This window comes from Marmota flaviventris, chromosome 10 (genome assembly GCF_047511675.1).
Source record: "Marmota flaviventris isolate mMarFla1 chromosome 10, mMarFla1.hap1, whole genome shotgun sequence".
NCBI lineage: Eukaryota > Metazoa > Chordata > Mammalia > Rodentia > Sciuridae > Marmota > Marmota flaviventris.
The window spans coordinates 79,529,200-79,556,860 of record NC_092507.1 but is presented as its reverse complement, the minus strand read 5'-3'; the positions used below and the strand labels follow the sequence as shown (position 1 = coordinate 79,556,860).

At 32.8% G+C, this 27,661-nt stretch overlaps 1 protein-coding gene across 3 annotated transcripts in view; it reads right to left on the bottom strand.

Annotated features, from left to right (window-relative positions):
* Fnbp1l (formin binding protein 1 like) overlaps nt 1-27,661 on the bottom strand; it is a 112,470-nt gene that overhangs the window by 7,040 nt on the left and 77,769 nt on the right. For 2 of the 3 annotated variants that reach the window (XM_071618066.1, XM_027935164.3), the window contains exons 6-12: nt 27,100-27,204; nt 22,287-22,415; nt 20,344-20,490; nt 18,173-18,376; nt 7,527-7,636; nt 3,295-3,427; nt 2,298-2,392 (exon numbers count right to left, since the gene is read on the bottom strand). In XM_071618066.1, the coding sequence (XP_071474167.1) occupies nt 2,298-2,392; nt 3,295-3,427; nt 7,527-7,636; nt 18,173-18,376; nt 20,344-20,490; nt 22,287-22,415; nt 27,100-27,204 (923 nt within the window). Of the gene's footprint in view, nt 1-2,297; nt 2,393-3,294; nt 3,428-7,526; nt 7,637-11,702; nt 11,718-16,611; nt 16,771-18,172; nt 18,377-20,343; nt 20,491-22,286; nt 22,416-27,099; nt 27,205-27,661 lie in introns of all 3 variants that reach the window. The other variant, XM_071618067.1, reaches the window with a different exon arrangement.

Genomic DNA, 27,661 nt, shown 5'->3' with positions numbered 1-27,661 from the left:
CTAAAGATAAAATGGAGAGGTTGGGTTGTGGCTCGGTGATAGAGTGCTCACCTAGCACTGGGTTCAATCCTTAGCACCACATAAAAACAAATAAAATAAAAGTATCATGTCCAACTACAACTAAAAAATAAATATTAAAAAAAAAAAAAGATAAAATGGAAAAAGGTAGTAGACACTTGTCTTTCATCATCCCAGATCCATCACTCCCTCTTTTGAAGGGGGAAAAAATACCTAAAGTTTCTCTGGAAATCCACCCAGCCCATAAATTATTTCTATTGTGGATCCAGAAAGGAGATGAGCACAGTACTTGTTTGATGGGAGCAAACAGTTTACCAATAGTGCTATAACTCAATCAGGTTATACAGCCTTACATAGAGAACTCTACTTGGGACTGCTAGAAGAGAAGTTCACTCCCTTTTCACTTTGAACAGGGAGGAAAACTGCCTAGAGCTTTGGGGGAAATGATCAAATGGAGCCTAAAATGAAGCCAATGCTTAAGGGATAGCTGAGAAGTAAGAAGAAACCAAGACCTGAGGATATCATCTGGGCTTTCCCTCAAATAATCCAGTGAAGCCTATTTTTACTCTAAGCGGATTATGAGTAAAGTATTCATTCTGCTTACAAGTCAAAAGACTCCTAATTAAAACAAGACAAAGTTAATTTCAATTAATCATGGTAGTGGGGAAATTAGTAACTTAGAAAAAGCAGGTAATACAAAGGCATTTTATTTTTCTTAAAAATATTTTATATCAACGAAAAAAATGTTTAAAAGTTTTTATTAAAATATTGTTAGTGAATAGAAAAATTTTAGGATTTAGCAACACTTTCAACAAGCCTGAAAGACACATTCTTATATAACACATGCCAGAAAGACCAATGTGGTTTTACCTAATTCCCCCCTCCCAAAAAAAGTTTTCTGTGGCTTTTTCTCTTTCTCTCTAATTTTTATTTTGATATAGGGTCTCCTTAAGTTGCCCAGGCTAGCCTTAAACTTTTGATCCTCTTGCCTTAGCCTCCTGAATAGCTGGGATTGCAGGTATACACCACTGTATCTAACCTGAGGATCTTTCTTGAGATACTAAAGTCATGAATTGTTTTAAGAAGTGATGTGGGGAGAGAGAGAAGAAGGAACTAATATTTGTGAAGCACATACTATTACCAGGTATTTTATTGCTACATGCTTTATGTATATTATTGCTTGTAGTACTAAAAACACTATAGGATGGGTACTGTAACCTCAATTATATATTTCAGGAAACTAAGATGTGGGGAATATTAAAAATGAACTTGGGGCTGGGATTGTGGCTCAGCGTAGTAGAGCGCTCTCCTAGCACGGGCGGGACCCGGGTTCGGTCCTCAGCACCACATACAAATAAAGGCATTATGTTGTGTCCATCTACACCTAAAAAAAATAAATAAATATTTTTTTTAAAAAAGAACTTGTTCAAATTATACTGTGATTAAATAATAAACCAAAATATTCAAATTTTTCTCTAATATGAACACTAATTTGTGGATTGTTTTATTATGAAAAAAAATTGTGTGTCTGTATTATACCAAAGAAGAAATGTTACAAGTGATGTGAACAAGAAAATCTGGCAAAATGCCAAGCTGGAAATGCAGATCTAAACTAATAATATACATACCTCCCCCATTTTTTCCACAAAACCTTGAGTTATTAACCAAATTTTCCTTTAGCATAAGTTACCCAACTCCAGCTGAATAACTGACCAAAAAGCACATGAAGCCCTTAGCACAATGCCTGGCATACTCTAGATCCCAGATGTAATAAACGCCTGTTATTAGGACAAAGGAAGTTAAGTAGCTCAGTGTGACTTCCTATACTCAAAAAAAGCTATTTTACTTTGAGTTAGAGAAAGAAAGAAATGTAATGTTTTGAACAACCAACAATAAAAAATTTAAAAAAGAAAGAAAGAAATGTTTCCCAAACCTTTCATAATTTTACTTTTTCTCAATGGGCTTCCATTAAAAAAAAGTTACTCAGCTCCACCTAAATCATAGGGAAATCTTCCCATGCCTAAGGTTCCTATGGCCCAGATTATAGCTCCATGAGTTTTCTTTGTTTCTAGATCTGATTTATGGATGCATGATAGACTACCATTTAATACTTCACCTGCAACTAATGTTAAAGCATCAAAAAATTACTTAGGTTCAAGAGAATTAAGTTATTAAATGCCAAACTTATTGAATTAGATAACTATATAAAGTTTAGAACAAAGGGGTAAGGAAAGTTTGGAAAACAGAAAAAATATGAATAAAAATGCAAAATTAATGACCTTTCTCGTCCCTGTGTAACAAGATGATTTATGTCACTGCTGTGTCGTCTGTCTCCTCTCCCACCTGTTTTGCCTTCAACTTCAGACAGCCAAGCCTTAGGAAAAAAATAATAATAATAACCAAGATCAATAAATTATATTCAAAAACTCATGATACTCTGCATTTAAAATGTGCTTTGAGGTTTTATAATCATGTGATTTTTTTTTTTTTTTTTTTTTTTGGTGCCAGGGATTGAACACAAGGACACTTAACCACTGAGCCACATTCTTAACCCATTTTATATTTTATTTAGAGACAGGGTCTCACTAAGGTGCTTAGGGCCTCACTAAGTTGCTGAGGCTGGCTTTGGACTCTTGATCCTCTTGTCTCAGCCTCCCCTGCCACAGAGATTACAGGCATGAGCCACTATACCTGGTCAATTATATGATTCTTGGAGATGAGAAATCTTTGGTCCACTTTGGTCAGTGATGAACTTTATAGATCATTTTATTTATTTTAAATATTTATTTTTTAGTTCTCGGTGGACACAACATCTTTGTTTGTATGTGGTGCTGAGGGTCGAACCCGGGCCGCACGCATGCCAGGCGAGCGGGCTACCGCTTGAGCCACATCCCCAGCCCTAGATCATTTTAAATAATAGCGTAAGTATTGGGGCTGGGGCTATAGCTCAGTGGTATAGCGCCCACCTAGCATATGTGAGGCCTTGGGTTCGATCCTTAGCACCACATAAAAATAAATAAATTAAATAAAGGTATTGTGTCCAACTATGCCTAAAAAATAAATATTTAAAAAAATAGCATAAATACTTAGTTTTATATAAAGGTTTAAAATTTTTAAAATGAGGCATAAATCTAAAGATTACAAACCATCATGATACTTTTAGATCATAATTTCTGAAATTAGATATAGGTACTGGAACATTAATTTTTAGCAAAAACCAATCTACCATAATAAAGCTTATGAAAATAACAGACAACTGCTGAAAACCAAATTTACCTCATTCTTATGGATTTCCATTCTTAGACGGTCAATATTATTCATAGTCTCTGCTAATTTAGGCTGCAAACTCCCTGGATCCCCCATTTGTGGATTTTTTTCATATACATCTTTCATTTTGTTGAGTGCATCTCTGAAAAAGAGAAGGAAATCATAGAATTAAATATTCACTTCAAGTGCTTTTAAATGAGTTTCATTTGACTTTGAAGACTCAAGTGCAAATTAATCTTAAGTAGAGTCACATCTCTTTAAAAAGTTTAATCAAATATTACCTGATTAAAGACAATCTGCATAAAGCTTATAATGTAGAGTTAATAATTTATGAAAATGATCTTTTAAAACACTTGTAATACCAAAACAGACTAAATTCATTTCTTTTCTTAAAGAAATTATGTATGTGTGTATATAGACATACACACATGCCTATTTGTATATTTATATAGTTATACAATATACATATTGAATATACATATTCAAGTTTTAAAAAATAGCTGGTAAAATACTCAAATAATTATAAATCCATCATGTTCCAAATGAAACTCGTATTCCCACCCAGCAACTCTATTCAACCAGTGTTCCTTATCTCAATTCACACATCATCACCATCCTCCCACCCATCTATGCTAGAAATAGGAATGCCATCTTTAATTTGCCCCTTTTCCTCTACAGTTAGTCATTTGCCAACTACTCTTAACTGATCTTCTCTAATCACACTACAATAGGTTATGCCCAATCACAGCTCCTTGACTCTTAACATCTGACACTATTGACTAGCATGTTTTTTCCTTCTTGACCTAGAGGTTACATTTTCTTTTCCTCCTCCTCACTTTTGCTTTCTTACAGTCTCTCTTATTACCTCCTTCTCCTTCTTTGTTCAACTTTTAAATGTCTGTTACATAAAATGACAGCGGTTTCTTCTCATCTCATCCTACACTTTTGAGGATGATTTCTTACTGTTTTAATGCCACCTATCTTCAGAAGATTCTCAAATGTATATCTTCAGTCCTTTCTCTCCTAAGTTCTAGATTCATATTTCCAACTCAATTGGACCCTTCCAATATTTTTTCACATATTTCAAAAATTAACATAAATAAAGCCATTTTGTCCCATATTCGTTTTTCTTACTGTTTCAATTAATTCTATAGTACTATCCTGAGCTATAAGGCATTAAAATCTATTCTGTTTTTCTGTTCTCCAATATCCAATCAGGTATAACAAAGTCCAACATACTTTGCTCTGAAATGATTCATATCTATTCCTCCTTTCTGTTCCATGCCATGTCTTAATCTAGGCCCTTGGCATCACTTACAGGGACTGTTATAAAGTACCCTAACTAGTGACCCTATCTACAATCCCCTTCCAATTCTTCGCATAACTTTACATTATCTTTCTTCAGAATACAGAGTTGCTTAGAGCACTTGCCTAGCATGCATGAGGCCCTAGATTCAATCCCAAGCACCGGGAAGGGGAAAAAAAAAAAGTCAGAATATAATTCTCCAATACCTACAGCACTCCACAAGAAAGTATTCAAGCCTTTTCTTAAGTCATCTTACATCTTTTTACCCTCATTTTGATATTACATGCTACATAATTTGCAACAGTTTTCCTAGATTAGAAAGAATTCCAAGGCTCAGCAAGAACACATTTCTGTGCTTTTATTCTTGCCTTGCCCCACATCCCTGAATGCTTCTTTCCCTCCTCATTTTCTTCTTTAAGTAACAATATCCTATTCTATCAAGGTCCAATTCCAATGCTCTGAAGACAAGCTGGCTAGTGTTACAATGTTATTTACTAGTTATCTTAGATAAAACATGTATTTATTTAATATCCAGTTTCTTCATCTGCAGGAACAACAACTTCCGAGGGCTATTTTGAAGGATTCAATAATGTGTTGCATGTAAAACTCAAAAAAAAAAAAAAAAACAAAACAAAACACCTAGCTCAGTACCTGGTACATAATAATCCTTCCATAAACATTTATTTCCTAGACCACAGCCCTCTCTTATCCAACTCTCTCCCCAGTAAAGTCTTTCCTAAATACCTCAGTAAAACTTCATCATTATTTCCTCTAAATTCCCTTAAAAGTTTGCATCTCATATTAGCAGCTATCACAATCCAGCATGGGTAAAAATTAAGTTGTCAGTCTTGCCTTTCCCCACTTAGAGTGTGAACCTCCTCGGATTAGGGACTATGTTTTCTCCATTTTTGTATTTTCTTCTATAATCCTCATACAGGCTATTATATATGGTAAGCACCAAATATTAGACCTAACATTATAATTTTCCAGAGACTATTTATATACTGTTTAAGTAAATACTTTTAACATTCTAAAATTTTTTATACTAATATAGTTAAGTTCATTGTTCAGTTTCCTTTATAAATTTGCCTACCTGCTAAAATTTATTTGTAATTTCCAAACTAATATTTAAAGTGCGTTCCTGGTCACTCATGGACATGCACAGGACAGAGAAATATTTGCGTCACTGGAGGTACATTCACATTACCAGCTGTGGTCATGCAAGGAAATACTTCACCTTCTTGTTTTTGCTCTCATATTTTGAACAAGTGGTCTTTTTGCTTCCTATTTATGTAGTGCCATATTTTTCACATTTTTGTGCTTTTTGTTGGTAATATGAGTATTTAAAAATGGTTTCCACATATAGTGTTGAAGTGTTGTCTAGTGTTCCTCAGCACAAGAAGTCTGTAATGTTACTAATGGAGAAATCAAGTCTTATGTAAGTTTTGGTAAGCATGAGTTACATTGTCATTGGCAGGATTCAAAGTTAATGAATCAACAGTATGTATCAAATAAGGTGTCTTTAGACAGAAACATATAAAACAAGATTATGTATCTATCTATTAATGAAAAGGTTGGACCAGGGTTACCTGGCACCTAACACTGTATCTCCCTTTCCCTAAGGAGCAATGTTTTAATATTCGATAATTTAGTGCTCATGGTGACTTTATAGACCATTAGTTGCTAAAAATTGACTGTAACTGTAAAATTTCATTTGTGTATCACACCTGATACACAATTTTTTGGGGGGTGGGGGTAACTGGGGATCAAACCCAGGGGCACTTTATATCTCTATCCCTTTTTGAGACAAGAGTCTCATTAAGTTGCTTAGGCTAGCCTTGAACTTGCAATCTCCTGCCTCTGCCTCCTAAGTTGTTGGGATTATAGGCATGCACCATCATGTCTGGCTCCTGATACACAATTTTCAACATCAAAACTTTAATTTTCAATCTCTCATGCTTTAGTTTAAGTCCCAATTTTATGTTTGGTAAGCCACCAATTCATTGTAATCACCCTTTATTCATCATTTAAAAAAAAAAAAAAAAAACTCTATGATCACTTCTTAAAAATTAAACTTTGTAAAAAAAAAAAAAAAAGTACAAGTGAATGAATATGAAGCTATAAATGACTGAGCAATATCTACCAACATTTTGTTTTGTTTTGTTTTATTACCAGGGATTAAACCCAGTACACTTCTTCAAAACTGAATAAAGGAAAATTTTGTAAAATAAAAAAATTAAAGCGTAAGTCTACCAACATTTTTGGGGGAGGGTACCGGGGATTAAACCCAAGTGCACTTAAGCATTGGAGCCACATCTCCATCCCTTTTTAATATTTTCATTTAGAGACAGAGTCTCATTGAGTTGCTCAGGTCCTCTCCAAGTTGCTGAGGTTGACTTTAAACTTGCGATCCTCTTGCCTCAGTCTCCAGAGCCACTGGTGTTACAAGTGTGCACCACTGCACCCAGCTGCCAACATGTTTTACAGCCAACAAAGTAATTATAGTCTCTGGTTGCTGTTGAACTGAGGTAGTACAAGAGGTAGTTAGCGTCGGTCAAACTACTCTTGAAAATGAATAATCAAACTATTTTACAAATTTATGGAAGGAATAAGTTATATATATTTATAAACACCTAATAAAAATAGATAATTAAAGAAAATCTCTAACACTTCATTTTTATCTATGACCCAGCAAACATAAAATTTTTGCTTGAAGTATATATTTCTCTCAAAAGACATTTCAAATAGGATGCCTAATTCTATTCTTTTCGATGTGTGGCTAGATATCAAAACCAGGCCCTGTACATGTTAGGCAAGCACTGTATCACTGAGCTAAATCCCCAGCATAAGATGTTATGATTTTGAAACCTTACACACATCATACAAAGTAGATTCTAAAAGAAATAATGATAGAGAGGACTTAAAGAAACACTACTTTTGGTCTGATTCTTTCTGTAGTTCCCTGTTAAGTTCATCAATGCGCTGCTGCAGTTTTTTACGTCTCTGTTCTGGCGGCAGATGACTGAAATCTTCTAGCGCTGGCCCCTGAAAAGAAGATCTAAATCATTATGAAAGACATTTTCAGGACATTTATTTTTAAAATTTACTATGAAGTAAGAATATATACAAATTTTAAGTTTAATTTCAAATGTCTCAAATAGCCCCCTTTAAAAAATAAACAAATCTACATAGATGTGTGTATTGATGAAAGCAATTATATTGAAAAGCCTCACATTTTAGTCATTTTTTAAAAACATAAAACAAAATAGGTAAAAATATCACCAAATACAGATGATTGGTAATTACTAATATCACATTATTTTCAAGTCTTGGCAGAGTTAAAATGAATACATATGAATTTTCTTACAGCAACAACAACAAAATGGAAACACATAACATTTCTTATCTGTACAAGTTATTTCAAATACTGCGCATCACCACTTTTTAAAATCAAACCCATTGCCATATTTAGGATGTTACAAATGTTCAAATTAAAAATATGTATAACTTATAAAACTGAGTTAAGTAAGCAACTTACCTCATAAAAACAACTAATTAATGAAATATACTTCAATACTGCATTACAGTCTTTGATTACATTCATTAAACCATTCTTCAGAATCAAGACATATCTGATCATTAAAAAGCAAAAGGTAGAACTATCCAATGAATAATAATTATATTCATATATGGAGTATACTTGGAATTTTCCTTATGTAAAATCAAATAACATACTTCAGCTGTATCTGGAAGAAAGATACAATTTAAAGAAAGGATCTAATTGTTCTTTAGGAAGGATTCTTGGTGTCTAAAATTTTTTTGATTTTTAAAAAAAATATTTTCAGTTGTAGATAAACACAATACCTTTATTTTATTTATTTATTTATATGTGGTGCGGAGGATCGAACCCAGTGCCTCACACCTGCTAGGCAAGCGCTCTACCACTGAACAATCCCAACTCCTTTTTTGATGTTTTCTTAGTCAAGAAATTATGCGATTTAATAAAAACTTCAGGTATTTAAGTGTACACTTTGTACTAAATGATGTCTTTTCCCTCATAAATGTTATTTTAGCCACTGTTACTTTAGCTACATTATTAGAGATTACAATAGAATAAATACTAGCAATTATTAAACCCATTTAATGTAAACATTAACTGTTTACATAATTCCCAAATTAATGATAACTATTATTCTCCATTTTTCTTTTAAAATGGTTATCGTAAGAATATGAACATAGCCTAATTTTTTAAAGTGTTTGCTGAAATGAGCAAGAAATGCATTCTTGTTCTTTAGGCCATTTATATGCCAAGTAGCTTTATATTACCATCCACAAGAATGCTTCACTTACTTTTCTTTTTTCCTTTGGTACCAGGGACTGAACCTAGGGGCACTTAACTACTGAGCCACATCCTCAGCCATCTTTATTTATTTATTTTTAATTTTAAGACAGACACTAGGTTGTAGAGACTAGCCTTGAATTTGCAATCGTCCTACCTCAGTCTCCTGTGAGGCTGGGATTACAGGCGTAAGCTATCACCCCCAGCATTTTTATTTATCATCATCATCATCATCATCATCATTTATTTATTTATTCATTCATTCATTTATTGGTGGTGCTGGAGATTGAACCCAAAGCTTTGAGCTTGTAAGGCAAGCACTCTATCAACTGAGCTTTATCCCCAGGCCTTATTTTTTATTTTTGAAATGGTCCCACTAAGTTATTAAGGGTTGCTGAGGTTGGCTATGAACTTGTGATCCTCCCGTTTCAGCCTGTCAAGCTGCTGGGCTACAGGCATGTGCCACCACATGCTTTTCCCCCTGCCCTTTTTCAGTGGGTACCAGGGATTGAACTTAGGAGCACTAGACCACTAAGACACATCCCCAGCCCTATTTTATATTTCACTTGGAGACAGGGTCTCACTGAGTTGCTTAGCACCTCACTGTTGCTGAGGCTGGCTTTGAACTCACGATCCTCCTTGTCTCTGCCTCCCAAGGCCACTGCAACTGACCTGGTTACTTTTTTAAAAAAACTCACTTTTAAGGTGAATCATGACCAAATGTAACATTTAATTAAAAAACAAAATCCCCAGAATCATTCCCCAGTGGCCTGCCTACTAAGGATATTCAGCAAACTTGCCTACAAAAAGTAGAGCATCCTAAGTATCCTTTGTGCTTTCACCTACCAGTCACCAGATGTAACATCTTCAAGCAACCAAATCTGACCTAATTAAACGAATGACAAAATTTCCTATACAAAGTTCTTTTAAATGTAGTAGTTAATTTTCAACACAAATTGTCAGATTTATTCTAATCTGCGGTGCATGTTTTAAACTATTATATATGTGCCAAAGACAAACTTCTAATTTACATTTTTTAGAATATTTCTGAAAACCTTGAATTTTCTTTCTTTTTTAATATTTATTTTTTAGTTATAGGTGGACACAATATCTTTATTTTATTTTTATGTGATGCTGAGGATCGAACCCAGTACCTCATGCATGGTAGGCAAGTGCTCCACCTCTGAGCCACAACCCCAGCCCCTTGAAATTTTTCTTAATGAAGAAATACATAATGCTCAGTGGTAAAGTGCTTGCCTGGGTTCAAATCCCAGCACCACAAAAACAAACAAATAAAAATTCTCTCCCTAACATAATGGGGAAAACAGTATTATACAAAAGAAAAACAATTCTACGGTAGGCCTTTTTTGGGGAGGGGATATTATTAAAAACTCATAATTTCCCACAAGCAAAATCTACCATATTTCCACTTATTCCTAATCAACCTCATGATCAAATTTATTAACATTAGATACCTACAGCACCTGCATTCCTCCCACCTTACACACACTAGGTTACTGCAGGCTGAACCCAATAGTGCTCTACTACTGAACTACATCCCCAGCCATTTTTACTTTTTTATTTGAAGCACAGAATCTCTATTAAATTGCCCAATCTGGTCTCAAATTTGCGATCATCCTGTCTCAGCCTCCTGAGTAGCTGAGATTACAGGTGTGTGCCACTGTGACTAGCCTAGGCACCCAAATTTCTAATATCTCATTTCAACATTATGACTCATTCTTACATAGAATATGAGAATAAACTCTATTTCTTATGGATGTGAAGAAGCCCTCTGAGGTATTTAACAACCTTTCTTACTATAAGGGAATTTATAAAGGTTAAATTTGAACTGTCTTAAAAAAAGTCTATTTTCCAAAAGTTATTTTGTACAGTTTCATATACAAACTCCCAGTAATTCTGATTTAGTTCTTCATAATGTAGCTCCATTAACATCTGAAATGGTGAAAATTCACACACACACACACACACACACACACACACACACACATACATATATACACATTAGATTATTTATATTTCTGTTTCCCTTCAGTGGTACAGAAAAACAGAGCATTGACTTCATAATAAAACTAGTAGGTCAATTTCTTTCTTTTTGGAGAAATCTAACAGTGTAGTGTATAAGATAAACTACAAATAAACTTTATATGACCTTTCTTAAGAATGCTAGGAAAAATAATTTATGCTAAATTTTCCTTCTGCATATACCATGGATTTTTGCTCTACCATGTAACCCTTCTTTTTTTTGGGGGGGGGGGGGGCAGGCGGGTATTGCAGATTGAACCCAGGGGTTCTTAACCACTGAGCTACATCTAATTTTTATTTTGATACAGGGTCTCACTAAGTTCTTTAGGACCTCACTGAACTGCTCAGGCTGGCCTCAAACTTGCAATCCTCCTGCCTCAGTCTCCTGAGTCACTGGGATTACAGGAGTATATTCCACATTCAGCCTCTACCATGTAACCCTTAAAATAATATGTAGTATAATTTTATTCTTCACTATAACATGACAAGGACTCCACCCAATCACATTTAAGAACTTAATGGTCCATGACAGTTAACCACATTACTTTATAATCTATGACACTGAGAGGTACTGGGATATATTGGACTATGGATTAAATTATAAAAAAAAAAAAAAAACACAAGGTGATAATGTGGGATGTACTTTACCACTTGTTTTGAATTAAACAAAACAATGTTTTGAGATTACTTAATGTTGGCACAGTATATATATCAGCACACGAGGCTTACCATCTTCACCGACCACTGAATAGTTCAATGGAAAACAGAAAGAAATGGTAAATTATTCACATGAAACTATAATACAGAAGATGCAATAACCTATACTTTATAATATTAAAATAAATCATGTACATTTCACAATCCAAACAATTATGCCAGAAAAAAAAATTTTAAGCACATTTTGGAAAAGCAAATTACTTGCAAAAATAAAAATAATAATAATAATAAAAAAACATACACTGATGATAATGGGCAGATATTTTCTAAGTTTAACTAAAACTCAAAAGTAAATAGTAATCATTCTATCAGTAATCATGCATTTTCTTTTAGAGAGAATTTTTGCTTAAGTGAATTTTACTCATATAGCTCTTAATTCTTAAAAATACTAAGCTCTGAAAATAAAAGATCTAAAATTAGCCATCTAAAAAGAAGTCTTATGTGAAATAACTAAAAAGCAGAATGCCCAATGCATTAAAGAAAACACCATATCTGGGTTTTTATAGTTCAAAAGATTGTTTAAATTTAAAAATATCATGGTTTGGTGAGGGTGACATTTTTACTTTAGTTTTAAGGTGCTTTTTTACAGACACTTTAAAAACACATTATCACCACAATAATAAATGAGTTACCCATAATGAAGTTTACTATATATATATTTCCTAACAGACACAAATATATAGATTGAATTTCACTTTGAAAATAGTTTCTATTTTTCAGTTTTATTCTGAAATCCATATGCTTAAAAAATAACACTAAAAACATAACTACAATTTTAGCACTTATTCTTTTTAAAATATGAAACAATCAAAAGAGACCCACTACAGTACTCTTAAATGTTATGTAAATACCACCCTCAAGCACACACACACACACCAACATATTCTGAGGGTTAAAAGAATTTTGCAACTGGTGTAGGATCCATCATACACAAATACAAAGTGATCCACAATATGCAGCAAGTTTTACAAAACTAATCTTCACATTCATTACATTTTAGCTAATAACTCTTATTAAACTTTTCATTTTTTCTTATTCTCTAAATAATTTTTTTTTTTTTTTTGGTGTAACTGGGGATTGAATTCAGAATCTTACTCATGCTATTGTGTACAAGCATTCTGTCACTGAACTACATTCCCAGTCCTTTTCAAAAATTTTATTTTGAGCCAGAGTCTTGCTAAGTTTCCCAAGCAGACCTTAAACTTGTCATCCTCCTGAGTGGCTGGGATTACAGGTGTATGCCAAGGCAATGGGCAAAACTATGTTTTAAGAGAAGAGAGTGAGATGTCAGCTAAAATTTCACATTAAAAAAAAAAAAAACAAATTAATTTTAATAAATATCTGGCAAAAATATCTACCCCTTATCTCTGATGAGTTGGCCACATATTAATGGTTATGAAGATAAGAAAAGATGTTTGCTATTCATTATCTTTCTGAATTTAGCTTAACATTCTTTAGACTGTCAGTAGTTTTTTGGGTTTTTTTTTAAATATTTATTTTTTAGTTGTAGTTGGACACAATACTTTTATTTTATTTATCGTGTATGGTACTGAGGATGGAACCCAGGGCCTTCTACGTGCTAGGCGAGCACTCTACCACTGAGCCACAACACCAGCCCTGTCAGTAGTTTTAAGAAAGAAAAAACACAATTTATTTTGCTATGGCAAAATTACTGGTGAGGAGGAAAAAAGATTTAAATTAAGGAAAAATTTGTGGTCTTCATTAAATGTCATTAACAAAATTACATATAGGATAAGAAACAAAACTGTTTTAGTATTTTACTTTTATAATAATTTTCAACAGCTAAATTTCTAAGTGATGAAGTTGTTTTTCTAATTTCTGTAAGAACATCTTTTAGAGAAAACATTAAGATAATTATAGGTAAAAAAATCTAATGTGTTCATTTTTAACTGGTTTTATTATCAAGTGAAAATAAATTTATACACTGGCTTTAGATGAGGATATAAGAATTTCAATTCTTTGTAAAAATATTAGAAACATATTTTGTATATTTTTAAAGTAAAATATGTTTAATGCAAAGAAACTATATTCTCATACACAATCATTATATACCTATAAACCAGAAATTTTTATATCCATTATATCTTACTACATACAAAAGAGCTAAAAAGGAAATGGGGTATTTAAATAAATAATTAGTTTTATTTAAATTTAAATTGAACAAATTTTTGAGAACTGCACTCTGAATATTTTAAATCTTAAAAAATAGTTCTGGAAGTCTATATTGTCATAAATAATTTAGATAAAAACAACTCATTATTGCTAGATAATATTACTTTTAAAAAAGAGTACTAAATAAAGCTCAAGTGAAGTAGTTAGAGGGTAAAAATGATTAGTTTGTATATTAAGCAGTCAAGTTTTGGTATAGTTCCTAAATGTCCATTAATGGTTAGAACTTGATGTCACAGAGGGCAATTACAGATCTTCACCCTCAGAAAAGATCCACTGGTACCACTGTTAAACTCAGCAACATTAATCAATATTTCTTACATCCTTACTGACACTGGAAACTAAAAACACTAGTTTTCTTTTTTTAAAAAGAAACCCCAGTACTGAAGGGCAGATGAAGGAGAAAAAGAATAAATAAAAATTTTAAAAAATTATTTTTAAAGGAAAAATTATTTAGGATAACAAAATTCAAGAGAATTCAAAACAAGAGTTTATGAATTCAATGGTACAACTCACTAACTTTAAGAAACCTAAAAAGGCCTACTGTAAGCTTAACAGACGAAACAATCCATGTAAAAACACAGAAACTGGCTTATTAAAGCTTTAGTTTCTTCCTTTTGCGTTTTTCTACGTTGACAAAATTTTTAAGTGGTGTAAAAACATTTCTATGGTTAATTTTCAAAATTATATCTGGTAAACTAACAAATACCAATAAAACAAAGAAATTTCTCAACCTCAAATTATAGTATACTTCCCTCCTTGCTCCACTCTCCAATCCCCTAGTTGGTTGGTTTGTCATATTTTCTGTTTTGCATACTGCTTTCTTCTTTGGTATGATAAATAACACTAAAACCAAGAAGAGATTTTTGCCTCTATAAAGACAATGTATAAATATTTTTACTTAAAGCAATATATAAATATAAAACAAAAAAAATCAAGCAAATAGTTTTAAGTTCTGCAGTTATAAAAATCTACCTGCAAACTGTTCAGGAAGAATGAAGATGCCATATATTTAAGCTTCTCTCCCATTTCTAATTTCTTTCATGGACTCATCCTTTATATCTCTGACACAGAGAAGTAATATGGGAATCAATGCTACCCTCATAATTCAGGCAAAAGAAACTCCAAATACGATCTCTTCAAGTCTTTTAAACAAGGATTAACAACTTTTGAAAGTGACAACCTGCATGCCTATAAGTATCATACAAATTTTTCCACGTGCACTTTTCAAAATGTCATAAATTACCTACCTAATCGTCCACATATAGAATTAGGTAAGGTAGATGCAAAGTAGTTCAAGTCAATAGAAGAAAAAGGAAGTCAGAAAAAGGAAATAACACATTGGAACATTTCTGCTCCATTACTAACATCAGTGAGGTTTCTTATGTTATTTTAATGGAAACTGTAGATAATAATGGAATCTTGCCCTGAATAAATAATATATTTGGTTCTACAAGTGACCAAAATGTAATTTGATGTCAGAAAGGGCTACAGAAAGGAAGAAAAACAGGGAAGAAAAGAAAGAAGAAAAAAGGAAGGAATCCAACTTTAATATATTAATGTTAATGATTGTACTTCTAATGACACTGAATTATTTCTCACCTGTGGGTTATCATACCTATGTTTTTGAATGTCCACACAAATTTTATAAGTGATCTAAATTATAGGCTATGAATATGTAAAGCACAGCCTAAAAATCAAATATAAACAAGAAAAATAATGGGGTGGAGGAACAGGTCAGTGTTAGAACAAATGCTTATTAGCATGTACAAGGCCCTGGGAGGAAAGATGGGAGCTAAGAAAGAAAGGAAGCTGGGAGACAGGAAGTGAGGCCAGGGAGAGAGGAAAATGAGGGAAGGTGGGAGAATGCAGAAAGGAAGCAGGGAGAAAGAAGGAAAGGAGGAAGGGAAAGAAAAAACCAGCCTCACTAACAAAATGAAATACATTTATCTGTAATAGATAGTTGTTTCTAAGAAACAATTTAATACTGTATCTGCACTTTACTATTTTATAAGTTTTTATTTGCAGAATATCATTAGGAATAAGTAAATGTCAAAAGGCTGGCCAATTTAAAAAAAGAATAAAGGGAAAATTCTGATAAAAAAATTATTTTTTAGATCAGTAAAACAAATTCCATGTACATATTACTCAATAATACCTAAGTACTCTTATAGGGTTTATAATTTACAAAGTTACCTTCTAATATATTAATTTGATCTTTAATCAGTCTTTACATTTAATGTGCCTATCTTTATTTTGTATTAAGTAACTGGAAATTGTGTTTTGTTTCTAAAAGTTAAATAGGGCAATTAAAATTAAGCTTGGCATTTTATTGTCAACAATATACTACTTTATAAAATTGGCAGGTAAAATCAGAATTAGTGACAAATTATTACATCAGTAACTCCAGTGACAAATTACTGAAAGTCTTAAAAATGTAAATACATTACAAGACAATGGTGAACATATAATTTCACATAAACAAAAAAAAAATAGCTAAAATATGATGGTACCCAGCACCCTCTTTATAACACCATTCTTTTATGGTTGAGCATTTCAAATGTTATAAAGAGGAGTTGTTTTAACTTGAGGGCAGCTATACTTAATTCTGTGGTGTTTTTAAACTATGTCTTTATAGGAGAGAGAGCCTTATAATGAGGGTGGAGAGTATTAAAAGCCACACTACACACACAATAGGCCATCATGCATTTTAACCCATTATTAAACTTACCCCTCTTTTGAGGCTTCTGAAAGAAGGAATTCTGGGCTTCCCTGTTTTTATTTCATTCATACAATAATGCACGGGCTCAATGGAGAATGTGAGAAACTGGGACCCATTAGGAGTACTGGATGTGAATAAACTAGTAGGGGTTAAGGGTGGGGACTGTGGCTAATATGGAAATAAAGAAAGGAATCAATAAGCCAAATGTGCATAGTTTTTTCCTAAATGAAAATTCTATTTTTGGCAACATACTTTTCACAAAATATACCTTGAATAATTTTTCTATAAAAATATTATAAGAAAGTAAATTCAGTTTTGCCCAAAATTATAATTTTTAAAAAGTCAAACTTACTTTTAAAATATACCATTTCACTTGATCATTTCTATAAGCTGACAAATTAAAAGTAGAATACACAAATTATAATGTTAAAATAATAAGACCTAGATAAAATTCTCTGCTGACTTCTATAATATTCTAGAAATATAGAATATTAGCGCCACCATTTATTCCTATGCAGCTTATACTTAACCTGTATAGGGCAAAAGGCAGTATCTATAGCTAAAGATACCATGTATATAAAATATTAACTATCCCTGATTATCTTCACAAATAAGCAAAAAGAAAATTATTATATTCACTAGCTTTCCTCTGAGACTGTTTGTATTTCTTCCTTATTTCAACTCTTTTTAAATAAACTTCAATATTTCTTACATTTTAAAGCTCTTCTAGCTACTCTGATATGACCAAAAAAATGTTCTCACCTCTTAACTTCTTGACTGGACAATATTATTAAGAGCATGAATAAAGCCTGGGTTAATTATAATTGTGCTTTAAAATATATTTGTAGGCATAGAGTTAAATTTTAGTTACACTTATATACCAAGATCAAAGGAATAAATTAAAATAATCAAGTATACTTTAATAAATACAGCACATCATACTAAAGGCATATACCTATTCTCCTTACTGACATGACACTATTAGAATCAATACATAAATAAGAAAGACAAAGCAATTATCCATTCCATTTGCTAATCTAGGTTTACTTGCCTAAAATAAATAACATGTAAAAGGCTAGGCTTTAACACGAAGAGTAAAATTCTCTTAGCTAACTAGAGATTTTCTTTTAACTGTAATTATTCAAGAACACTGAGCTTTTCCCATTAAAAACTCACAGATGATAGAGACAATTAGTACAATCTACAAGTTCTAATTTGACACATTACTGTGGTTAATCATTCATTCCAATTGAGAACTGTGATTTTTGTGATCTTTCAGTTAGAGTCATATTTCCTTAGAAATTCTGATGGAAACTATACAGAAATAAAATTTCAAAAGCATTTAACTTCAGAGATATTAACAATTCTTATTCATTATTAAGTGGTGGTCAAATGTAAAATCTAGAAATAATTTTTTCAATTTCCTGTAACTGAAAGGTTAACTGAACCATTCCAACTGAAAATATTTACCCTCCATTAACAGTAAATTAGTATCCACTCAATACCTACATTGGTTTAATTGACCTACTAAAAAGATCTGATTAGCATATAGGAATTTTATGACTTTTACCTTTGGCTTCTTTCCAAAGAGCCACAATTTGCCCTTGGCCTTTCCTACTGTGGTTTTGGCATCCACTTTCCCACTCTCCTGTTTGGATGCACTGATAGTTCCATCAGAAATGGTTCTATAAATATGCTGACTGTAATCTTCAAATGGAAAGTCTCCTGGAGGTTCAAAGCCAGACTTGAAGGAGTCTACCACCATTTGAGAATCCTATCCATAAAAAAACAAACTTTTTTAACCTTTTCATTTGCTCATAATACATTAACTTTCAAAACTTTAATCAGTACAAGGAAACAAATAAGTTTAAAAAAATAATCCTATAGTAATCATCAAAAGCTTAAAATGAATAAAGTCTTCCTGTGAACTGGTAGTAAATCCTAAATATATCCAAAATATACTAACTTGCAAATAAATTATCAATTTATAAAAGTCATAAAATGTTTTCACTCAGTAGCTTTCCCCCTCAAAATTCATCTGATGACTAGTGAGCTAGCTAAAACTATCTAAACCAAAGGAACACAGAAAAGAGGCTATTATCAAGTAGAAATTACAAGAAGTTTCAAAGGAAAAAAACCCTTTGCTTTAAGGGATGTCAACAAGAAGTTGAAATTTAGAATGAGGAAAAAGCATCTAACCATAAAAAAAAAGTGAGTAGAAAGACTCATTCATCTGGGTTGGGGTTATGACTAAGTGGTAGAGCGCTTGCCTAGCATGTGTGAGGCCCTGGGTTCGATTCTCAGCACCACATATAAATAAAATAAAGGTCCACTGACAACTAAAAAAAAAAATGTTAAAAAAAAAAAAGACTCATTCATCTAATGGAGGAAAGGTTAAATACATTCTGTGGGATATTAGCAGAGTAATGGGGAAAGATCTCATAATACTGAGTGCAAAAAGCAAGTATGAAAATACAAAGTTAATACTGTTCACCTAAAACTTGAAAATTCATGTAAGTACCATATAACCCTCTAGACATACTTATCTCTATTTGACTGTTTCACTGACGTCTTACTCTCATTTTCAAAGAGAATACCTGGTTCTTCTGCTTCCTGTTTCTGTTAGCAGCATACTTTGCCAGTCATTTAAGTCATTTCCTACTTTTGTAACTAATGTTGCCCTCAATTCACTAAAGGGTAAAAATAAGCAGAGGGCAAGAACAGAAAGTACCTAACTTTGGATCCTGTAATATGAAAATACTGGAATTCCCAATTAAAGAAGTAAAAAAATCCTCCTCATTAAATGTAAGCATTCTATTAGTTGCTAGGAAGGATTCTCACTATGCCTACCTGATAAGTTTGATAGGCTTACTGTGAACAATAAAATATGTGGTACATATCTGATTATCCCCCAAACCTAGTTCTTTTCTCTTGCTTTTTTCCTTGTACTCTGAATTTCTGCTAATCATGCTTTTTGGTTAATCAACTTTTACTAAGAAATGATCAGATACTAGATTCAATTACACTACAATCAAGATACAATGCAATGAGATTTTATTTCCTCAAGGGTAGTAAATTAACCCATTTCCTCTACTCACAATGCCCTCTTTCCTCTTTCTCATGGATCATTTTTCTTTTTGTAGTATAAGAAATTGTACTACAAAGTACCAGGGCTTTATACATGCTAGGCAAGTGCTCTACCACTGAGCTATACCCCAAGTCCTTCTTATTTTTGAGATAGGGTCTCACTAAGTTCCCGAGGTTGGCCTTGAACTTTCAATCCTACTGCTTCAGCCTCCTGAGTAGGTGATATAATAGGCATATGCCACCATACCCAGCTTACTCATGTTTCTTGGTTGAGCTTAAGTATAAACTCTTTGTGTTAAAGCCAACTCTGGCAACTCTAAATCTAACCATTTTCTTTTCTAAAATTTCAGTAGACTAACAGTATAATACAACTGTAATACAGTTCACAGCTATATTCTTGGGTCAGTACTAAAAAATTAGTGGGGAAAGGAAGAGTTTTGGGAAAAAAAAAAAACATTTTTTAAGTCAGAATTTTAGCAGTTAGAATGATTCTTAGAATCCAAAGAAGCCTAACAAATTGCATAACTTTCTTCCATAGAATATAATTTAGAACAAAATACCTATCAAATTACTTTACTCCTTTCCCAACCCATTTCATTAAACTACATACTTAAGCCAAATACATTTATTCAAAGACAATTATATAGCACTTACTCTTCTTTCATCAACTGATTTTGCTGCAAGAATCATTCCTTCCAAACATTTTGAAATGATAGGAATAACTTTGCGTTCTGAATCTGCGAATCCTCTGTAACATTCACTGAGTTTAATAGTCCTTCGTTCATCCATTTCTTGTAGTTGCTAATAAAAATAAATTTTTAAAGAAAACTGAATTTCTTATTTTGAAGAATTAGTGACCCCCCTAAAAAATATAATTAAAAATTTCTATCCTAATATCTTTTAACAAGTTCTGTTCAGCAATACTTAGTGGAGGGGTGGGGGAAGGGAGGGAAGGAAGCAATAAACAAACATACAAATCAAGGCTTTTAGTGCATCAAAAAAATCAGGTTACAGTGGTTTTCCAGTCTTCTAAAGGTACCCTTTTCTTGCTACCTATTTCCTGTCCCATCTCTCCTTCCTTTAACTCCTTAATCAGATGAGTTTTTTTTTTCCTTGCTTCCATGGAAAGTTCTTCAAAGACAAAATTCTTGCAATAATTTTTTTTTTTAAAGTAACTAACCTATAACATACACAAGTCTGAGACTTACAACTCCTTAAAATTCGTTCAGAATATTATAGTAATATCTGGTCAGACTAGGCATCCAACAGTTGAACGCATACCAACAGGTACTCAGTCCGTATCACAGCCTATAGTTCAGAATAACTATCAAAGAATTGGGGATACATGAGGAAAAATAAGAAGTCACATGATCAAATGCCACAGGAAATATATTGAAACACATGAAGCCCAATAATTGAAAGGTTTTTTGTTGTTTTTTTTTTTAATACTGTTTTATTTGACAACACTGACCTTCTCTTTTCTAATAAGCAGCTGCACTGCTCAAGTCCTCAAACTCCATACTACTATTTCTCTCTTTAATTACTTCACAGAGCCTGGGAGTTTAAGACCAGCATTTTCACAAAAGAATTGCTCCTGGCATCACAAAGTTGCAAGATTGCATCATAGCAAGATCTAAACAAAAGGATGTCAGACCTCGAAACACAAAACGTAGTTTATCCAAGTTAAATTCTTTCCAAAAAATAAAGAGGATAAAAGCATCACAGAGTGATGACTGGTAGGCTTGGTGCTTTGGAATAAATGACCAGAATCTGATACCCAACTCTAACTATGTTTCCTGTGAAATTCCACTTTGACTTCTAGTTAGGCTGACACTCTTCCCATATAAGCTCTGCTCTCCTAGGGATTATCTCATTTGACAGTTTTACTAAATCCCTTTTCTCTAATTTCTATTCCATCTAGAAAAGGCTAATTTAATCCTCATGAAAAGTCTAGGGTCTTTACCTGTGTAGCAACTGTTATCATTAAGTAATGATGGACAGAACTGATAAACAAGCTCAAGGCCTGAATTACAATTATGATCTAACAGAGCCTGAGAGACAAATAGGCAGAAACCAGGCTAGTATTTTATAAGACTTGAATATATTTTTAGAAGATTAATTTCTATCACCTGTACTAATGCCAAAGTTTCTAGAGTGGTATCAAAAAGCTACAACATTCTAATTCTATGTGAACATATTACAATATACTTCAAAGAAATTCTTCCTGTGAAGTCAAAATATATAATAATAGAGTATTAAAATTTATCTCAAAATGTCATTGTTTTGTGGACTATTTATAACACTAATAAGAAATGTACAGGAAAATTTATACTTTAAAAGTTAGGGAAAATTTACTTTTCAAATATGTAATCATAAAAAAAAATCTCTTATCACCATTTTTGGTGACTAGTAAATCTACAAACATATTAATCTTAAGTTTTGGGGCTGGGGATGTAGCTCAGTGGCTTACCTAGCCTCCATAAAACCATGGATTTGATCCCCAACACCCTGAAATATGTCCAAAAAACCCTTAAGTTTTACATTTTAAGTCTAACTCTTCAAACTGAAACAATTAACTTCAAATAGCTAAAATTTACCTTGTATATCTGAGGAATCACTACGTAGAAATGCTTGTGTTGTTCTCCATTAAAGTTTTGTAACTGTGCTGCATATTCATTTTTATTTTCATCAGCCATATGTGTACGCAGGTTCAACTGTTGTTTGGCCTAAAGGTAAATTGGTCCCAATCAATTACCACCAACAATGAAATCATACAATTCACTTTTCTGAAAAAATCATACTAAAATCAGATCATATATCTGTGGAGAAGTCAACACTTGATGTCAAGATAATAACAAAGTGATCTCTTTCAAATTATTGATATAATTTAAAGGACATGCTTGCAGATTTTATAGTCAGAGTGGTCTCCTAATTGCAAAATCCTCCCTCTTCCTATTGTAATAGTCCTCTTCCCTTGCAATAATCCGTTCAAATGAAGTCTCTTCTTACAAAATCCACATAGAAAACATAAAATGACAACATTATAGCTTGAACCAGTATATTTTTAATCAGAAGAGCAAGAAAACATGTTAACTTCAAAGTATTTTAGACTATTAAAAAAGTTAAAAATAAAACAATCATTTCTTTATAATACACTTATATCCAATTAAAATATGAAACTAAAAATCACAGCTGAAGTAAATAATGATTAAAATGTGTGTAGGTTTGTTTTTGTTTTTAAGGCAGGCTAGTGTCTCACACCTGTAATCCTAGCTACTCAGGACACTGAGGCAGGAGAATTGCAAGTTTAACCCAGTCTGGGCAACTTAGCAGGACCCCGTCTCAAAAATAAAAACTTAAAGAGACCCCCCCCCCCCAAAAAAAAAAGGCAAAAAAGCTGGGGATGTAACTCAGAGGTAAAGCACTTGACTAGAATGTATGAGGCCCTGCAGCCCTGCATTAATTTCTACAGGACAAATACACATAAAAGAAATACAAAAAGAGATTTCTGAATAATGTACTATTGAATGATTTTCATCTCTACAAAACCAAAGGTTCTTTAAATAATGCTTATGTAGGATATGATTCTGTTCTTGATTTCTTGTAAAAAGCCAAATTAATATTATCTACATTAATGAGAATATTAGAATATAAACAAGAATTGTTAATTCTAAACATATTGGGGGGTTATCTAAATTTCTCAACTGTTCTAAAATAACAGGGGGAAAAAAAGTAAGAATTGTCACAATAGCTAGACTGTGGAACCAACCCAGATGCCCTTCAATAGATGAATGGATAAAAAAAAATGTGGCATTTATACAAATGGAGTATTACACAGAACTAAAAAATGACAAAATCATGGAATTTGCAGGGAAATGGATGGCATTAGAGCAGATTATGTTAAGTGAAGCTAGCTGATCCTTAAAAAACAAATGCCAAATGTCTTCTTTGATATAAGGAGAGCAACTAAGAACAGAGCAGGGAAGAAGAGCATGAGGAAAAGATTAACATTAAACAGAGACGAGTGGTGGGAGGGAAAGGGAGAGAGAAGGGAAATAGTATGGAAATGGAAGGAGACCCTCACTGTTACACAAAATTACATATAAGAGGTTGTGAGGGGAAAGGGGGGGGGGACAAGGGAGAGAATTGAACAACAGCAGATGGGGTAGAGAGGGAAGATGGGAGGGGATGGGAGGGGAGGGGAGGGGAGGGGAGGGGAGGGGAGGGAAGATGGGAGGGGATAGGAAAGGTAGCAGAATACAATAGTCACTAATATGGCATTATGTAAAAATGTGGATGTGTAACCGATGTGATTCTGCAATCTCTATACGGGGTAAAAATGGGAGTTCATAACCCACTTGAATCAAATGTATGAAAGATGATATGTCATGAGATTTGTAATGTTTTGAACAACCAATAAAAAATTTTTAAAAAAGTAAGAATTGAGCTTAATTTTTTCTTTTCAGTTTTCTAAGGTGTGAATCATTTTACATGGGAGGGCTCTGTAAACTGTAGAGCACACTGTAAACATACCTCACTATTCTCATTCCAGATTCTACAGAGGTAGTCCCTGACCTTCTAATATTTGTGTATAGTTAGACCTTCTTCACTCAGAAACAAACTAACCTATGGAAATAACTTGAGATCTCAGATAAGCCCTTTATGAGTCACTTAATCCAAAATATACTTAAAAATTCCAATAAATAAGTATCATGGAATCTAAAAACTATAGCTCAAAGTGTTTCTATAAATTTTTTTTTTTTTAATTCCAACATGGAACCATAAGTACACATTCATTTGCTCCTTCCCCTTTCTCTTTTTACCACAAACCATGGTGAGACAGAGGATTCCAAATTCCCTACCCACACAACCTCATAGTTCTGTCAGGGAAATTCCTCCAGTTCTAAGTCACTAGCTATGATTCCTAAGATCTGGGACTGAGGCTCCAGCAGGTATACAGGAGAACAAGGCTAGAAGCTAAAAAAAATAGACTCCCCCCGCCGCCACTTTTTAAAAAAATTTTTTTTGTCGTTGTAGATGAACAATACCTTTATTTTATTTGTTTTTATTTTTATGTGATGCTAAGGATCAAACCCACTGCCTTACACGTGCTAAGCAAGTGCTCTGCCACTGAGTTACAGCCCCAGCCCCCTAATTTTTTAATAATTAAAGAAACTGCAAATAAATGAGCATAAAAAAGGAAACTGCAAACACTGAAATTCTAAATTAGAGGCCAAACTAGTAGACATGTTGTATATAAATTTCAGGATGTTTGACTAATCACTGAAATTATCACTGTAGACAAAATGAAGAAGCTAAATGAAAGTCCATACAACAAGTAACTTTAAACTTGCCCAGTACATAAAAATTGTAGCAATATTGATAATGGGTCAACAGAGTTCTTAAGGAGTTAATGTCAAATGGCAAAAAGTCTCCCATGCATAAAAACAGTGCTTTTTCAGAGCTAGAGTTGTGGCTCAGAGGTAGAGTGCTCACCTAGCATGCGTGAGGCACTAGGTTCGATCCTCAGCACCACATAAAAGTAAAATAAAAATATTGGATCCACCTATAACTAAAAAATAAATATTAAAAAAATAGTGCTTTTTCAATTTTTGTGGCTCATATTTTCAAGTAATGATAACATACTGATCAATTATGTGCATTACATAATTCTGGAAAGGAAATTAATATAGATGATCAAAATCAGAATATGAAAACCGTAATAGCAGGATCAAATCTAATGATTAGTAAGAAGTACATATGAATTTAAAATACTAACAGTATAAGCTGTATCTAAGAAAAACACATTCTTATCTGCACATGTAAAAAGATGGATGGATCTCAGATAACCATAAACTCAATTGGAGTCAATCCAAACAACATGGCTGCACAAGTCCATATGCATTTTATTAACATAAATTTAATGCTCAGACAAGGGAGGTTGTCAAATGCAGGATTGATCAGATCATCCAATTTCAGAAAACTACTTTATGTGAGATATTGATAAACTGAAAGGCATCCAAAGGAAAGTAATCATAATAAAAGGTACCTCAACACAACTTCATATGTGGAACAGTTGAAGAAATGATTGTTCATCTACTATAAATATCTAAAAAGCTTTTATGAAAAAGATAGATTTGATATTTTTGTATAATATCTCAGAAACCTAAAACAGAGACATGAGTGGAGCCAGTACAAGGAAATGCTAAAGTAGAAAACCCAAGAGCAGACTTACCCGGAGACTGTACATTTCCATTACTATTATTAGAGGTATAAGTTATTAAAAATAAGGTGGAAAATATAGAAACATCATGAGTTATACTAGTAAGACAATTGTAACCTGGAATTTATATTAATTTATGGGTTTTTGTTTTTGTTTTTTTAGTTGAAAAGAAAATGAAAGGTAGAAATAAATTGTTCCTCTTTTCCTTCTTCCTTTTTCTCACTCTGTTTCTTTAGGAAATCAGAAACTTCAAAGGAGAAAATATATTAAAGGTGGTCCTTCAGTATACACAACAATATCAAGTAATGGCATTCATTTATATTTCAAAAATACTAATATTTCAGTATTATCATTGTGTCAAATGTACTAAGATAAAAAGCATATAAAATGGGGAAGGATGAGGCTGGGATTGTGGCTTAGCGGTAAAGTGCTCGCCTAACAAGTGCGAGGCCCTGGATTTGATCCTCAGCACCACATAAAAATAAATAAAGTTTTTGTGTCCAACTACAACTAAAAAATAAATATAAAAAAGAGAATGGGGAAGGGAGGGCTGGGATTGTGGCTCAATGATAAGAGCACTTGCCTCGCACATGTGAAGTACTGGGTTCAATCCTCAGCACCACATAAAAATAAATCAATAAAGATACTGTGTCCATCTACAACTAAAAAAAAAGAACGGGGAAGGGAAAGCTTAGCAGCAGCAATTACAGGGCTAATTCTAACAACAAGTTATGCTATAAAACATCTGGCCCAGAAATCAGTAATAAGATGTTCAGTTTTCCAAAGTGAATCTACTTGGGAAAGCTACTATTATGTATTTCTGACAGTATTATCATGTTTTTTCTTCTTTTTCTTTATCATGAGTAGTTGGCAAAGAACACTACTCAACCCTTTTTACATACTCCATCAATATACCTCAGACTTTCTATCCTGCTTAAGAATAGGACAGAAACTGAAACCCAGTAGCAATGTCTTTCCTCTGCAATTTGAATGCAGCAAAGACATTTTACTAAATTAACATATTACCTTATTACCTTCTCAGACCAATATGTATGATAATATTTACATACTTTAGGTTTATATTTAGCATCTTTCTTGAGAAATTTCTAACACAGACACAAACAGTATGACTTCTTTATACAAAAGTAATATTTTGATGTTAAAGCCTAGAGTGTATTATTTCTTACCTTTTCAACATCTGCCTTGGTTGCATTAGTATCATTATCCAATCTTTCATAGCTCTGTTGTGCTTTCTCTGCCTCTCTACATTCTCTTTCAAATTTCTTTTTACTCTATTAAAAAATAAATAAAATCAAAATTAACACTAAGAAAATTAGATTTATCTCATTTAAGAAATAACTTTAAAATGTTGCCACTGTGTATTGTAGAAAAGAACCGCACACTAAAAGTAAAATTGTCCTTTATTATAACCAACATGTGAGCCTTAAATATCAGACATTATAGACTGTGAAGAAAAAAAATATAAGCATGATTCAGTTGGTATTTATTATATAACTCATCTATCAATTAAAAAACCATGTATTTTGTATATTTTTATTGTAAGCTCATGTTCAACAGATTCCTTTTTGGTTTGTTGTTTTTTGTTTTATTGGTTCATTTTGGTGTTTGCTTTTATGGTGGGACACTAACATAACTTGAGAAATAGAAGTGTCCCTCCAAAGTGGCTTTGTGTTATGTTGGTATCCCAGCAATACTATCATCCCAGACCCAGATCTTCTAAAAAATTTT